This window comes from Nasonia vitripennis, chromosome 1 (genome assembly GCF_009193385.2).
Source record: "Nasonia vitripennis strain AsymCx chromosome 1, Nvit_psr_1.1, whole genome shotgun sequence".
NCBI classification, from domain to species: Eukaryota; Metazoa; Arthropoda; class Insecta; order Hymenoptera; family Pteromalidae; genus Nasonia; species Nasonia vitripennis.
Window position 1 is genome coordinate 27996798 of NC_045757.1, and position 15039 is coordinate 28011836.

Here is a 15039-nt window from a genome sequence, read left to right on the forward strand (position 1 = left end):
AGAACTTCTCGACAAAAAAAAAGGAGCAAAGCAGAAGCCAGGACAAAAAAGGGATTCCCCTTGTAAAAAATTAAATTCTCCATTGCATTGACCGATACGCAGCTGGCAACTCATTATACGGAACCGACAGAGAGGAGAGAAAACTACTCCTGCAGCTGATGATGAAAGCCAGAAGCCGTGTTCTTCACTACGGTAGGAGGAGCCGAACTCGCGGCGAACAAAGTTTGTCACTCTGGATGACGTGATCCAGAGGTAGAGTAAAAGTACACTGGCAAATCGCCCGCCTACTCCGCACTTCCGCTTTTACGCACTTGTCGCAGGACCTACGGTGATCATTAATATTCGTGTGGCATGCTTTTTTTCAGGTCAAGTTTTCTTCTCTGCTGTTTTGATGAGGATTGATTTTTCAAAAGTTGATGAACTCCTCTACTGAGTTGTTTACGAAAATAGACTGAGATATGGTATTTTGGAAATTGTAGCATTCGGTTGCTCTACTGAAAGTTTCAAAGTGTTCGTATGCTATATCTCTCTTACTTAAGCTCAAGGAATTTTTCATGAATATTACTTATGGAAACTAAAGGATTATTACGTATGTTATGATATGTACATACGTAATAAAACTCCATTTACGCAAAAGGGTACACGAAATAATAAAAATGTTAGTATGAACAATGATTTATTATGCACATAAAAAAAAACGCTGAAACCGAATTCCAAAAGGTAAAAATGGCTTAATGCACACGTGATGCATTTTAATAGGAGAATATAAAAAGGTATAACTGTTAGCTATAACTGTTCTTTTAACCAATGTGACCCTCATTTTTGAAAAGTTGCATGCATTTGCAGTGATATTATGAGCTTGGTTATTAGTATTAGATAATATGATGATTTTTACATACAAAGCGAAGCGATGACAAAAAATGTCATACTTTTCAAAAGTTTTCAAATCATAATGTAATAATCTGAAGTACATTTTTCAATAAAAAGCGGCTCATGTATAATGTAATACTAAAGATATGGGGTTCTTCTACTAGCTGCAAATAGGAGTATAGATGTATGAGCCCTTTAAGCCGTATAAATATAACGAAATGAGAAAAATCCTTCCTTTGAAGTTGACCGAGTAATATAATAAGTTCATTCTTGCTGATATGACACTGTATGAGAAATGTTATACATGATTTCAGTTACAAAATTTTCTATAAAATGATACATTTAATAAAACAAATATATACAGACGTTTATTAATACTTTATCAATATATTTTACAATGATTTATAATGTACACAATGTTTGCGTCGTATGAATTGTTTTTAAAAATATAACAACTTGCTCGGGGTCTCATTTCTTTTGTAAAATATCAAACGTTCAATAAAGAGCTTTCATCATGACTTTTATTTCCTTCGTTTCAATATTTGGAAACAAAGCTGTACCGTCCTCCGCTTTAAAATCTGCGTAATCCTGAGCGTACTCCACTTTGTATCCAGCTCGCTCTGCTAAAATTTGAGAAGCCGTTGCTGTGAATATTGTCGAAGATACCGGAATTTCATATTTTTGACCTATTTCGTTCCTATAAATACACGATTTTATTATAATCATGCCCCTGGTAGAAATGAGTCTAAGAACAGGCTAGTAACTGGCCAGTTATTAGGATTTAACCTAGTTACTACCTAATAAATGGCCAGTTCTTAGGTTCACTTCTACCAAGGGAAACCTATACAATTTTATATTCGAGCACACTCCCGTAATTATACGCATATACACTTACCGAGCTTCGAGCATTCTCAAGCCCAATTTTTTTCCTCGAAAACGAGGCGCAACGCACAGTCCCAATGCAGACAGGTATTTGTCCACTCCGAATATTTTGCGCGCATCCGCTTTATGCGACAATTCTAACATGGCGTTTAAGGTCCTCATGAATTTATCGGACTGCATTTTTTTCTATAAAAAATATGATAGCGTATACTTTTATTTCAGCTATAGCCATCATGAAAAATAAATACTTATGATTAATTGTAATTTTTTTTAAACACGCACCGTAAGTAGTTCTAGTTCGGCATCAGTTCCCTCCCATTCGACATACAACACGTTAACTGCGGCTAGGTCAGATATTCGTCCGTCAGAATCGATTTTGTAAGCAGCTTCAACGATCCTGTGGTTCTCCATTACGTATTTCCAAAGAAGAACGAAATCGTGAGTATATTTTGGATCATCTTTGACACCTGTATTAAAATGTAAAGTCATCATTTGTTTTCCTATTTCATGCATCTTTGCAAGTATGAGTTGTGAATGTTAAAAATTTGCTATACAAAAACTTTGTCTGTAGAGCAAAAAAATAACCACAAATTTTTTAAATTAAACAAAATAACAGTCGACGGTAAGATATTCATGTGGAATATTTTTTGAAATGCTTCAATTAGTTTTCACCTGTCACAATTACGAAGAGTTCAAGCAGTAACAAAGGGCCAGTCCATAACTGCTGTTTTGGTAATTGATATTGCTCTAGCGATCTATGCGTATGTGCGTACAATAAAATTATGTTTAATTTAGACTCGCAACAGTGTTAAAAACGTTTAGACTTCCTGACTTGGATGCATGCGCACTACGCGAGTCAATCACATATATCGTTTCTTTTGGTTTCTCGACATCCGCTCATGATTTTTTTATATAAAAATGTTTGGTACATCACTTAGCTTTCAATTTTTATTTAAAAAAGTCAAGATTCCCAAAACAATAAAACGAAATACACTCTTTGTTATAAAACGAGCAGTCAATCAGACAACACGAATAAAATGATTACAGCTATAGTATATATCTTTATTAGAATAGGATTGAATTTAAATTTTCATAATGGATTGGTCCTTTAAACTGAAAGGCTGCATAGGAAAATCTAACACTTTAATTCTGTCATCTTTTATATCTAAAAACAGGAATTAATAGTTCAAACTCATCAAAAATAAAACTAAATGCGATTCCTTTAACTTTCACGCAAGTGATATTTCGAAATTTCATCAAAATCTGCTTCCCAAAAGTCGCGGGACTTGGCTTATGTCAGAACTACTCTCACCGTAACACTTGCAAATCGGCTCGTCGGCGAGAAAGTGTTTGATCATGAGCTGCAGCGCCTCTTCTCGCCTCTCCTCGGGCACCTCTTGAATGGACAGCCTGACGGGCCGCTTTGAGCCGTCGTCGAGTGTTTCCTCTCCGTCGACGATCCTCCAGACGTTGACTGGACCCGGGGGACGTCGCCATCTTACCAGACGTGGTGGATCTGCTTTATCGCTGCTCATCTCGTATCTACTGCACGTGTATTATACACGGCACAGGCAAAAAAGCGACGATATGATTCCGATGAAATAATTAGCTCGATATTTATATGTTTGGCAGAGCGTCGGCCCGAGTAATTGCGCGAATGCGCGATGGTTTATTCAGGGGATTCACATGGAAGAGTTTATGCCAGTCCATGTGCGAGATTAAAACTTTTGGATTATTCAAATGTCCGATGTGCAATCACGTAATGAAGCAGAATATCGGCACTTGCGCGTACTCCTTGTTTCAATAATTATAATTTGCCGAAAATGTGGAGCGATTAACGCTGCGTATAAATGCACTGCATAATTTATTGACGGCCAGGGCTGGTATACGAAGTTCTCGGTTTGCGACTTTATTATTTATTTTTACGTGCAGAATCGAAGTGGCGGAAAAAACGGCTAGGTGAATACTGGTTATTTTGTTCAAAACTTGTTGTTCTATAGAAGATACCGCGAGAATATCAGATTTCAAACAAGATAAAACAACGTGTCTTCATAATATTATCTCCGATAAAGATAAGTAACGTAAGATCACAAAAAATGTTTTCTCTAAACGAATGCTCCAATTAAATAAAAGAAAAATTATTAGTAAAAAACAAACAAAATACACGGCAAGGTGAAAACCGACAAATTTCTTGGTACATTAATAAATAAATACCAAAATCTTCCATCGATAAAGAAGAAAAATCACTCCGCGCAATAACTCTTCATCATACTAGAGGATCTCACCCTTATATATAAATGTTCCGTATCACATGCGTCTACGTGTTGCGAAAAGGCGAATGACACTTATAGCTATATGAGCATGACTCCACGACAAACTTGTAGTGCCTATACATATACAAAGCTATAACCTCCAAAGAGGTCTCACCAACATGAACTTGCCTCTCCAAAAATAGACAGACGACACTATAGCAGTAGCTATCGGTCAGACGACCGACGGTAATCCACGATATCCAACCCGATCTCCGTCAGCAAACAAAATTAACTAGGAGAACATGAGTCCACCTTATAGAACTTTTCACAAGAGACACTGTCAAAGAGCCGCGATAAATAGGGGGTGTGACGTGACAAGCGCCACGTGCTGCAAGCGCGGGAGGCTGTCGACTGGCGGGTCGCGCTCGGTTCCGGCTCGTTGTGTTATGTAAGAGATGAGCGTAGAACACAGCTGATGCCTAAGTAGCGGCGGAGGGCTCGGCTGTAAAAGCGGCGTGAATAAGAAGAAATATCTTATCATATAATGGTTATAATTATGGTGGATTGAGTTATCATTATATTTAGGCGCATAGTGAAATATTGCAGAGTTCAAAAATGGAAATACAGTGACGTGTATAGTGACTAAACAATCTATGGTATTGTTTTGCAATTATCATAAGAGTTTCTCACAAGTAGCATCAACTATTTTATTGAATTATTTGTGCTAACATTTAAAGTGCTGTAATTACATATTTTAAAATACTTGGTTTCACTTAACTATCCAAAATAATGGCATTCTACAACATATTACATGTTTTGGAGTTTTCACTTTCTTATTTGCTTAAACTCACTGCTAAAAAACTAGCCAACTAATTATATGAAACTGCACATCACCAACCCATATAAAAATGCATTACAATGAAAACATCTATAAATACAAAACAGCCTTTCGTATTGATAAGCTAACCTTTGCATTGTCTAATTGCCCTAACTGCATGTTATCGGCAATCACAGAGAGAAAGAGAGAGAGAGAGAGAAAGAGAGAGAGAGAGAGAGAGAGAGAGAGAGAGAGAGAGAGAGAGAGAGGAAGACCTTTGAATTGATTTCAAAATTTTAGAAAAAAGTACTCTCAAAAAACAAAATTTAGAAAATTGGTCTCTTGCAGTCAACACTGACTATGAAATTAGCCTCAACTAAAAAATCTAAACAAATACTATTAATTTTTATGAAACTTGATCATTTTTTCACCGCAGTTCTTTCGTCATGAATTTTATGTCTTTTGATTCAATACATGGGAAAAGAGGCTGTCCATCATTATCAAAAACTCCACTAAAATCACGGCTATATTTCGTTTCGAATCCTGCACGTTCTGCTTGTTTTTGAGACGCAGCTCCGGTGAAAATGGTTGCAGTAGCAGTGAATCCATACTTTCTGCCGATATCGTTCCTGTGGTATTGAACGTATTCAATAATTATTTGTATTTTCAATTTAAAAATGTTCTAGTTTTATTTATTACCTGGCTTCAAGTAAAGTAACTCCAAGTTTTTGGCCACGAAAAGCTGGAGATACACTCAGCCCTAATGCAGAAATGTATGTGTCTACTCCGTACATTCCGCAAACATCTACCTTTTCCGATTCGTCATGTATGAATTCGAAAATTTTCCTTGCTTTCTCGCATTTGAAGTTGATCTGAAAAAATGTTCTATATTAAATGATTCGATAATAGCGATGACAAGCGTAAAGAAAACAGATACTGTTTCTTTTTGTCATAAAGAAGACCAGATTAAAAACAAAATGGTTATTTAATAATAGGGGGTCATAATTCTGAAAGGTATACATACATATAGCTCTTTTAGCTTAAGCAAAAGATTAATGAAGGCAAGGATGAAGGCTTTCAAAGTAAACGGATTGGTCTCGCCTCATCAGCGAAGTTCCTTCAGGCTGCCTCTTCCGTCGATTGAATGATCTAACATTGACTTTGCATGCTTTGTACCTTTAGTTTTGCAATCTGTGCTATTTCTTATCGATATGTATTCAAAGTATATTGAAATGTCAACCCATACTATTGATTAGATTAAATACTAGATTAAAGTTATTAAAAATAAACTCAATCACTCAGCTAATGAACTAAATTAAATGCCCCATTATCCCGCAAGTAGTGTTGACACAGTCTCTCAAACGTTTGATTACTAATTAGAAGAAAGTTTATATAGGATCACATCAGCAATTAAACTAATGCGTACTAGTTCAAGGGACACCAATCAACGATTTAGGAGAGTAAACTAGCATCCAACATTGAGTAAATGCATCTTTTATTGACACGGTTATATCCGCAGTAATCCTGATTGTAAATTGCTCATGTAAATAAAGCACACCAAAATAGGTTCAGATCTATCACAGAATTCACAAAACTCTACGAGTGCTTAATAAACTAAAAAGACCACGTTACCGTAAAGTCCTCCAGAGCTTTGTTAATTTCCTCTGTCACGGCGAACAGCACATTAACTCCCGCGAGTTCCAACAACGAGTCGTCTGAGTCCAATTTGAACGCAGCAACGCTCAAGCCTATCTCGAACAAGTACTTCCAAAGTTTTCTAAAATCTTCCACTGCATCTTGACATTGCTTCAACTCTGTAACGCGAACAAAATTTTCCGCAACTTTATCCCATACCTTTCTCAACAAACGAGTTGAAAAAGCGCGAAACGAGACTATCATATATAGACGAAAGGCAAAAGCATCATCGTAAAAATCTGTGCACCGTATGGACTCACTCAAGCATGCGCACGTAGCCTCGTCAGCGAGAAAGAACTCCAGCATGTGCTCGACGGCTTCGTCGTATCTGTCCTCGGGAACATCTTGAATGGAAAATCGAATGCGTCTGGTCGAGCCCCCGGCCAGTAGCTCTCGGCCCACGACTTGCCGCCAAACGTTGAGTGGTCCAGCAGGTCGTTTCCAATCGGCCGCGATACGGCTCTCGTTGCTTTTATCGCTCATCCTCTCACTCACCTTTTTTTTCCTCCCTCGTAAAAAGTCAGGGATAGTTAGTCGCGATCCGCCCTGATGGTGCGAGTATGTCTGGTCGAACAACCTTTATTCGTCTGGCCTGTAACAACAGATGTAAATTTTGGCGTGACTGTATGTCGATGCGGGAGAAGGTGTCAGCGAATTCCCGTTTACTGCTGTTTGCGATGAGTTTTTAGTTTCGCGGTTGATGTTTACGAAATATGGGTTTGATGGTATAGGGTAATTTGCTATTTACAAAATTTTTTTATTGTTAAATTTAGCGATACCGTACAAACTCTACACAAGAATAACCCTACACCCTACACAAAATAACTCTACACACATATTTGCTACACGAAAAAACTCTACACAGATATTTACTACACACAAAAACACTACAGGCATTTTTGATTATTTAACTACACCGTAAAACTCTACACAATCGTATAACCTATTGTTGCAACAATGGATAACAATAGCTTATACGATTGTGTAGAGTTTTACGGTGTAGTTAAATATGTGTGTAGAGTTATTTTGTGTAAGGTGTAGGATTATTTTTGTGTAGAGTTTGTACGGTGTCAATTTAGTAAAATTTTTCGCTTTTTTGAATCGCAATGTCAGTTTCATTATATTACTGCAAGACATATGCAGCTATTTTAATATGGATAAAAGAAATTAGAAAGCTTAAACCCTGAAAAATATCGGTTTCTCTGAATTTTCGTACATCATCAATTCTAAATATTCCCTATGTAAATATGATGCAGAAAAATACGTTTACGGAGAAAACTTTCTACAGCAACAAAACGAAAAATCTCGCCTGGAGCTATTACGAAAATTTTCTGCGATTGCATTTTACTGTATGCACCACTTTCCACGACTATATGCGAGAATCTTCTTTTGCCGATTCATGAGGATATCTTAAAAAGAAATACACACGTCGCGGCGTAATTCTAGAGACCCGACCGGAACTTAATGACTTCACAACTTCAGAAAGGCAACTGATTTACAAGCGCGTGACATTCGTCTATTCGGAATACTTTATGTGTGCACGAACGTGAGCTAAGAATTTTTAATCTCTTCACTTCATTTGAATACTTTCAACTCCATTGCTTTGTATATATAAAGATCCTTTCTATTTCTTTACGCGGCGGTATACACATTTGGATCGAATTGATCAAATATAATACACTAAAATAATCATATACCAAATCAGTTTTATTTTTTTATTACGAATTAGTAAAAAATATAATATATAATTTAGCTTCGCATGACTAACAAGTTTAAAATAGGCAGTAAAGGGAATATCTCGAGAAAAATCGACCAAAATTCTACTTGTTTCTAATAAAAGCTTCTTTTATTGCAGGACGTTTTCCGTTGAAAAAGTGTGTACATGATGAACTGCAGTACTTATATACTGTTTGCAAAAGTTAATATTCACGCAGTAAAAGGTTAAATTTAGTTTTCGATGCATAAGTAACAACACATTTTATGCCTTGACCATTCAATGGAATCATGGAATCCCTGTCTTTACCCCTTCCCGCTGGTACACATTATTATAACTCAAGATTTGAGTTTTTTTATCTCTCAGCAAGCTGCTAATATCACGAAATAATACGAATATCAAAAACATATAGATCATTAATTTTTTCCCAGAAAGTCAATTTGCCATATTGATCTGTATATCAATACAAGGGATCATTATCAAGTATTTATATAAGACCATTTTATGAAAAGCTGTGGATTATTTTCAATGAATTATAAACTTTAGTATCAATATTAATATTTGCCGACATTTAATATTACAAACAAACGGATAAGGTTTATACTACATGTTTTACTATTCAAAACAAAGTTTTACTATAAAACATCTAACTTTCCAATAACTTGGATTCCAGAGAAATCATCGCTGCAGCTTATAATATTTCTTAACATACATCTGAAAGTCAAATTCACAACTCCAATTCTGAGCCGTGTTATTTGAATCTCGAGTTACCCGCACGAAACTTGGGGCAGATAATATAAGGACACAACATGTACTAGACTCGTTACGTATACGCTTTATTAATAGCGAAATTCGGTTTATACGCTATTCACGTGTCCTTCATGACAGACGGAGGAAACGCCCCCCGTCGAGACCCGCGCATGTATATTAAGCTCGTGTGAAATTGCGCGCATTGATCCTCTCTCGTGCGAGCTTGTGTTAATTGCTTCCGTACATATTTGGCTGCTTTTCGCGCGACTTATTCTCTTATTTTTCTTGCTCGCGTTTTTTTGCCGTTTTCATTTTGGACTTTAATTTTTGAAATGCGCGACGCATAGTGCGTTTTATATTTTATTACTTCATGCAGCACTGCGTATATAAACACTCGAATGCGATGAAAGATAACTGTTTTATAAACTCAAACATTAACGACCCAAACTTTATGAATGAAAAAAGGCATACACTGCATTACTTCCATTTGTCAAAAAGGAACGTTATGTACAACAAGGAGAGGGGATGGCACTTTTTTCTCTATCTTTGACTCCATCAGCGCTCTTTACTCTAACTTGTACTGAATCATCTCATCCTCACTAGAAATAGCTCATTTTTATACATCTCATTTTATACGATATGCTAACGAGGCATTGTACTTCTACTATTTCTATAGAAAAGATCGAAAGACTCTAGTGCTCCGATTGACATAATTAAGACTTATCGCAAAACAATTAAGTCTTCAACTAATAACCTATTGCAAAAAGAAAAAAATTAAATCGGTCATGGTCAGTATAGCTGATCAAAGCATCTTCGATGACTCTTATACAGTTTAACTTCTACACTTAAAATGCTATAAATTTGTCGCTTTGTATGAATTAATTATAAAATAGTGTGCTAAAGTAGGAATCAATATGAAAAAATCAATATCAGAAGTAGGAGATGGGCGCTTAAAAAATACAACTATTCAGAACTCGGTGTTAAGGCAAGTGAACAGTTTCTGTGTTTAGTACCAGTATTTTCATTTTTTTTAAAATAAAACTCTTTCTTAAAAATATTTTTGTTGCTTTAAGCTTGTGACATTTGTCAATGTGCAGCGACTGTAAAAAACTATCATTAAATAAAGATGGATATTTTTGGACACGTGCGCTTGAAAAAGTATTAGTCAAAGAACAAAATATATACATGACAATATTAAGTGAGCCCGCATTAAATGTTCCCGGATACGAACTTCTTCTTAAGAAATTAGTGAGACAGATGCCGGTAGCTTTGATTCATATGAGTGAGTTAAAAAATGCGGATGAAAGTTTTCTTGCAAAATCTACGGTTTTACGTAATCCAACAAGAACAACATTATATTTAGTATTCTACAAATACACGCCTAACGATAATCAAGCTTCTGGCTTGAAACAACTAGTATACGATTTAATGCAGATCGCTCCCAAGCCTACAAGACCAAAATGTTTCCTAATCATATTTCACAGCATGGCAACACATTTCAATGACTTTCTCAGATCAGTTTTCGATTATGCTTGGTCAAACAAATTCTTAGACATATCTATTTTGGAAATCAATATCGAAAAATCACCAATCAGTAATTTTCTTTACGATTACAATCCTTTCTTCGAAACTATTACACAAAGAAAATTCCAAGAAAGTTATTTTCAGAGACAAACTACGTAACGTCAACAACTACCCTTTGAAAATACTCATTTATAATTTTCCTCCTTTTCTGTCATATGAAGAGAATGAAACAGGATCTGTCACGCAAGTCGAAAGTCCCCGTTATCACTTGACGCGTAGTATTTTGGAATTTATGAACTTCGATCCAAACTTCACTTTGAGGATGAAAACTAATGTAACGATCAAGATAATTTCTAACAAAACAAATGAAGGTTTTGTATCCGGTGATATAAATTTATTTCCAGTAGTGACTTCTAGATTTATAGGGCTTGATAATCTGTATCCGGAGATCATAGTCAACTACTATGACCTCTGTTTTCAAGCTGCCGTACCAGTTTTAACATACAGAGTAGTAGAAGTTTCTCTAACAAATTTTATCTTTGTTTTCATCACTTTCCTTTTGATAATACTCTGTGCACGGCTATTTAACATACTACGTTCCAATTTAACAAACAGTGATCGCATAGAGGTATCAATCATATTTGAACTTCTATTTAGAATACCATCAATGAAGCTGTCCCGGAAACCAGTGAACAGAATATTCATGAGAGGTATCCTTTTCCCATCTAGTATTTTTTCTATTTGGCTTTACTCCAGTATTATTAAGACCCAAGTAGTGTTACAAGAAAAATCATTTAGTTCGTTGAAAGAAATCGACCAAAGCGGATTAACTCCGTACATTGGGTCGAAAACTGTAACAGAAAATATAACAGATAATAAGCATATGCAAAGACTAAAATCAAAGGCGAAGATAGTTGATGATACGAAGATATGTTTCGAATATTTGCAAAAACATCAAAATGTCATATGCATCACGTCAAGTCAAAAATCAAAGTTTCACATCGACCAGTTTTTGAAGGCTAGCAAAATTCGAAAAATGAAAATAGCGCAGCCTGTAATATACAGAGAGCGTGTTTTTTATTCCTAGTCGAAGGTGGGAGTCCATATATTCAAAAATTTGAATACGTCATTCAAATACTAGATGAATCTGGAATACGACATTTTACGGACAAAATTCAGGAATATATTACATCCATGATCTATTCCAAAAATGGAAAACGTCACCTGGAAAAGATCTCTCCGTTTATTACAATCATAATTATGACTAATGGATTCGTAAAAGCTACTGTTGTATTTATAATCGAAATCAAATTGCGGCGTTAAAGTGCTTACCTATATCGTATGCATATCTTGATGAATCATTCACCAGCACTATTTATATTTTATGCAGCATATACTGCATTGAATTGAGTTGTGTTCGATAATTTTTTTAATAAAATATGTATGATTATGGAAATAAAATCTCTGACACAAAATTGCTTCGCCATCATTTATTTCTCCATCAATATCATAATCCTCAATAGTATAAAAAGATAGTTTGATAACTTAAATTCCGATAAGGAACTTCTTTCCTAAGAAATTATACTACGTTATATAATTTAAGTTGGTTTAAGTTTAAAACATATATATCTATGATATCGATTCGAGTATTCGCAAAACCGAACAAACAGCATCACAACAGAGACAAAAGTCTCACGATCATCACTTTGTAACAATCTGCTTATACCGTTCTATAACGACCTAATAAAAACAAGCTCTTTGCCTCGATGATTTATATAGTGAACTCAAGAGGGCTTGATACCCAGGGAGGTAAAATTGGATCATCCGCTGTATCGTGATGCGCTTGACGAGTGAAATCTCTATTATACCTGCAGGAGTTAAAGACTTTTGCATACTTGTATTCAACATTGGCTTTATGATTGGGTGAATCGTTTGGCGATTTTAATTGAAGTTTCAGCGGTTTTAAATTGCAATAAAAATTAGTCACAAATCAAGCGAATACTTTTCTCTAATTAAACTTTCTATCGTAATTATTGACGAATTCGGAATTGCAAAATACTGCATAGGGCCTTTAACGGAAAAAATCAATATAAAAATTTGCAATTATTTTTGAAAATTGTAGTATAAGCCCAATTAATAAGTTTATTAAAATTATATTTTGAAAAATCGTTCCAAAATTATTAGTGTTTAATTAGCGCTAAACACTTTTTGCAGTTTCCCTATGGCGGCTTTTAAAAAAAAATTCTGTCTATTTTTCATGTTACGTTATTGAGAAATTTTGATGACTTGCCTAAATTTATGCAATGTGTATTCAAAGCAAATAATCAGTAAACGTTCGTGCATCGAACCTCATAACAAATCAAAACAGAAAGATTGAATCTTTATCGATAAGAGAAATGAAAACTAATGTTTCTTCTGCAAAAATACGTAATCTGTCGAAAAAATACACGTCGTTGCGTTACATTCGTCATGAAATTCCACATCTTGACAGTTTCAATAGCGAAAGCAACGGACCGAAAGATTGTGTTTACGTATTCACGGTAATCCGTGAGAGAGAGAGAGAGAGAGAGAGAGAGAGAGAGAGAGAGAGAGAGAGAGATTGACGGAAATTTTGACGACTTGTGAACATGTTTTTTTCTAGTGCAATTACGTGTCAGCTTTGTAGAATTGATTATTAATACAATTAATGACTTGTAATTAAAGTTATACACTCATCATTCATACAGTTTCAGAAATGTAGAATAACAGCTCCTCTTTTGGATCAAAAAAGGGTATAAAGAAGCAAAAATTACATGTAAGAATAAAATGCGAGACGTATATTATACACGTGAACATACTCACAGCTGGGTACACAATTGTAACGTCAATAAGTGTTTATTGTTATTTTACTGCCTCATGTATTTAAAAGAGCAATGGTGGACTACAATGACGAAGGAATTTGAAGATTTTCGGTCAAGGACACGTTATGAATTATACGACTTTTTGAATGGCTAAATTGGTCATTGTTAAATGGATGCTGTGGTAATGATAATAGGTGTTCTTTAATTATGAAATATAGCTCTGAAACGTCGTTTAATATATGAAAGTGGATCATAAGCATCCAAAGGAAATAAAGTAAATGCTATGTGTACATAACATTGATAATACTAAATTATTGTACCAATAGTTATTATATGAGATAAGTGCATTGAGTTATTTTACTGCAATTGTGATTATTGTTAATTATTGTTATACGTTAATCCTTAGAACGAAACTTTTGTAATTGAACAAAGGCACCATATCGAATCCTTTTTAAAACTTTTGTTTAAAGATTCCAATAATAGCTTATAAATAAAGTTACTCTAACTGCCATAATTTAAAAAGATCAATATTTAACCTTTGCAAGCACAATAACTTCTACAAACTGAAGTGACTAAATGTCAAGAATGTACCTATTTAAACGTCGATAAAAAATATGCGAATCCTAATTGAGTTTATAATAACGACAACCATGCAAAAGTCACACAGTTGGCGTGTCTAAAAGTTTATCTTTATAATATATATATATATATATATATATGTGTGTGTGTGTATATATATATATATATATATATATATATATATATATTTATATATATTTGCTTCAAGAGTCTAGAACTATAATAAGATACCGTTTGTACGATTCCATAAGTTTTGCCTTGAAGTCGTAGAAAAGCAATGAAACAATAAGACGTACCACTTTACGACCAGACGACCAGAATTACACAATTTTCACATTTTTCCTACACAATAGCAAAATATAGCATTGTTAACAATTGAGTCTAAAATTAGCGACCAAGTCAAGCTAATGGCTACGCTTACTAAGCATACTCATATTGCTGAACGATATTTTACTCTACTCGATCAAACGAACACAAGTTTCATATTTTTCTTAGACATACAAAATGATACAAAGATAGTGTAAAAATCAACAATTTAATAATGCATATTGGCACTCTCATAATTGCATATTTATCGGGAAGTTCAGATACAAGCCACAAATTAATTATTGAAGCTTATTCGAATCACGAGCTTTATTTGCGCATTACAATAACACACGCGCTCAAAAAGTAAATTAATATTTGTCCATTATTAGTTCCTATGTTACATAATTTGTTATAGTTTGAATATGAAATAACGAAAAGTAATGATTATGACCTACCTGAAACCGCAATCAACACAAAGAATATGCGCACACGCAGTCGATCAATTCATACCGAACGTAAATCTCGGCGTTCCCGACTAAGCGCTAATATAGCTTGCAGAAGCAGTTCACTCTCGGCTCGCTATTGACACGCGCACTCGCTCAAGTGTCCGCAGCCGAATCGCGATTCGCGGCGAGCCGGTCCCCCACCTACGAGCTAATAACTCCGCGTGGATAAGTTCCTGCGCGAGCGTATAATATAAGCCTCTCCTGTACGTGCATCACGAGTATTATAGGCGTCGCGATCACGTTGAGCGCATTACGTAAGTATAATGTCAGCGCTCTGCAGCGCACCAGATGATTGGGGTGTACT

The 15039-nt window shown here is 35.2% G+C and overlaps 2 protein-coding genes across 6 annotated transcripts; both read right to left on the reverse strand.

Moving 5' to 3' along the window:
* Positions 1–1216: 1216 nt before the first annotated feature.
* Positions 1217–4186, reverse strand: LOC100678031. 3 transcript variants are annotated; one of them, XM_008213967.3, is made up of 5 exons: positions 4038–4186; positions 3065–3297; positions 2035–2219; positions 1766–1938; positions 1217–1567 (listed from the first exon to the last, which is right to left on the reverse strand). In XM_008213967.3, exons 2-5 carry the CDS (start codon positions 3285–3287, stop codon positions 1366–1368), a joined length of 783 nt encoding a protein of 260 aa, XP_008212189.1. In that variant the 5' UTR covers positions 3288–3297; positions 4038–4186; the 3' UTR covers positions 1217–1365. The 3 variants fall into 3 exon arrangements, with proteins under 3 accessions (XP_008212189.1, XP_008212190.1, XP_016844326.1); XM_008213968.3 differs by having other exon boundaries at positions 3967–4186; XM_016988837.2 differs by lacking the exon at positions 4038–4186 and adding an exon at positions 3967–4032 and having other exon boundaries at positions 3065–3294.
* Positions 4187–4686: 500 nt separating this feature from the next.
* Positions 4687–14927, reverse strand: LOC100680143. 3 transcript variants are annotated; one of them, XM_008213966.4, is made up of 5 exons: positions 14685–14927; positions 6777–7108; positions 6454–6635; positions 5521–5693; positions 4687–5450 (listed from the first exon to the last, which is right to left on the reverse strand). In XM_008213966.4, exons 2-5 carry the CDS (start codon positions 6997–6999, stop codon positions 5249–5251), a joined length of 780 nt encoding a protein of 259 aa, XP_008212188.1. In that variant the 5' UTR covers positions 7000–7108; positions 14685–14927; the 3' UTR covers positions 4687–5248. The 3 variants fall into 3 exon arrangements, with proteins under 3 accessions (XP_008212188.1, XP_032454722.1, XP_032454721.1); XM_032598831.1 differs by lacking the exon at positions 14685–14927 and adding an exon at positions 14220–14260; XM_032598830.1 differs by lacking the exon at positions 14685–14927 and adding an exon at positions 11167–11350.
* Between the last annotated feature and the right edge of the window lie 112 nt (positions 14928–15039).

Excerpts from the sequence above, each read along its gene's own strand:
- LOC100678031 (XM_008213967.3), bottom strand. The coding sequence starts at position 3,287 with ATGAGCAGCGATAAAGCAGATCCACCACGTCTGGTAAGATGGCGACGT. Across the intron at positions 1,939-2,034 it reads CCGAACTAGAACTACTTACG|AAAAAAATGCAGTCCGATAA; the intron begins GTGCGTGTTTAA and ends TATTTTTTATAG. Across the intron at positions 1,568-1,765 it reads TTGAGAATGCTCGAAGCTCG|GAACGAAATAGGTCAAAAAT; the intron begins GTAAGTGTATAT and ends GTGTATTTATAG.
- LOC100680143 (XM_008213966.4), bottom strand. The coding sequence starts at position 6,999 with ATGAGCGATAAAAGCAACGAGAGCCGTATCGCGGCCGATTGGAAACGA. Across the intron at positions 6,636-6,776 it reads GGCTACGTGCGCATGCTTGA|AGTTGAAGCAATGTCAAGAT; the intron begins GTGAGTCCATAC and ends TTCGCGTTACAG. Across the intron at positions 5,694-6,453 it reads AAGCTCTGGAGGACTTTACG|ATCAACTTCAAATGCGAGAA; the intron begins GTAACGTGGTCT and ends ACATTTTTTCAG.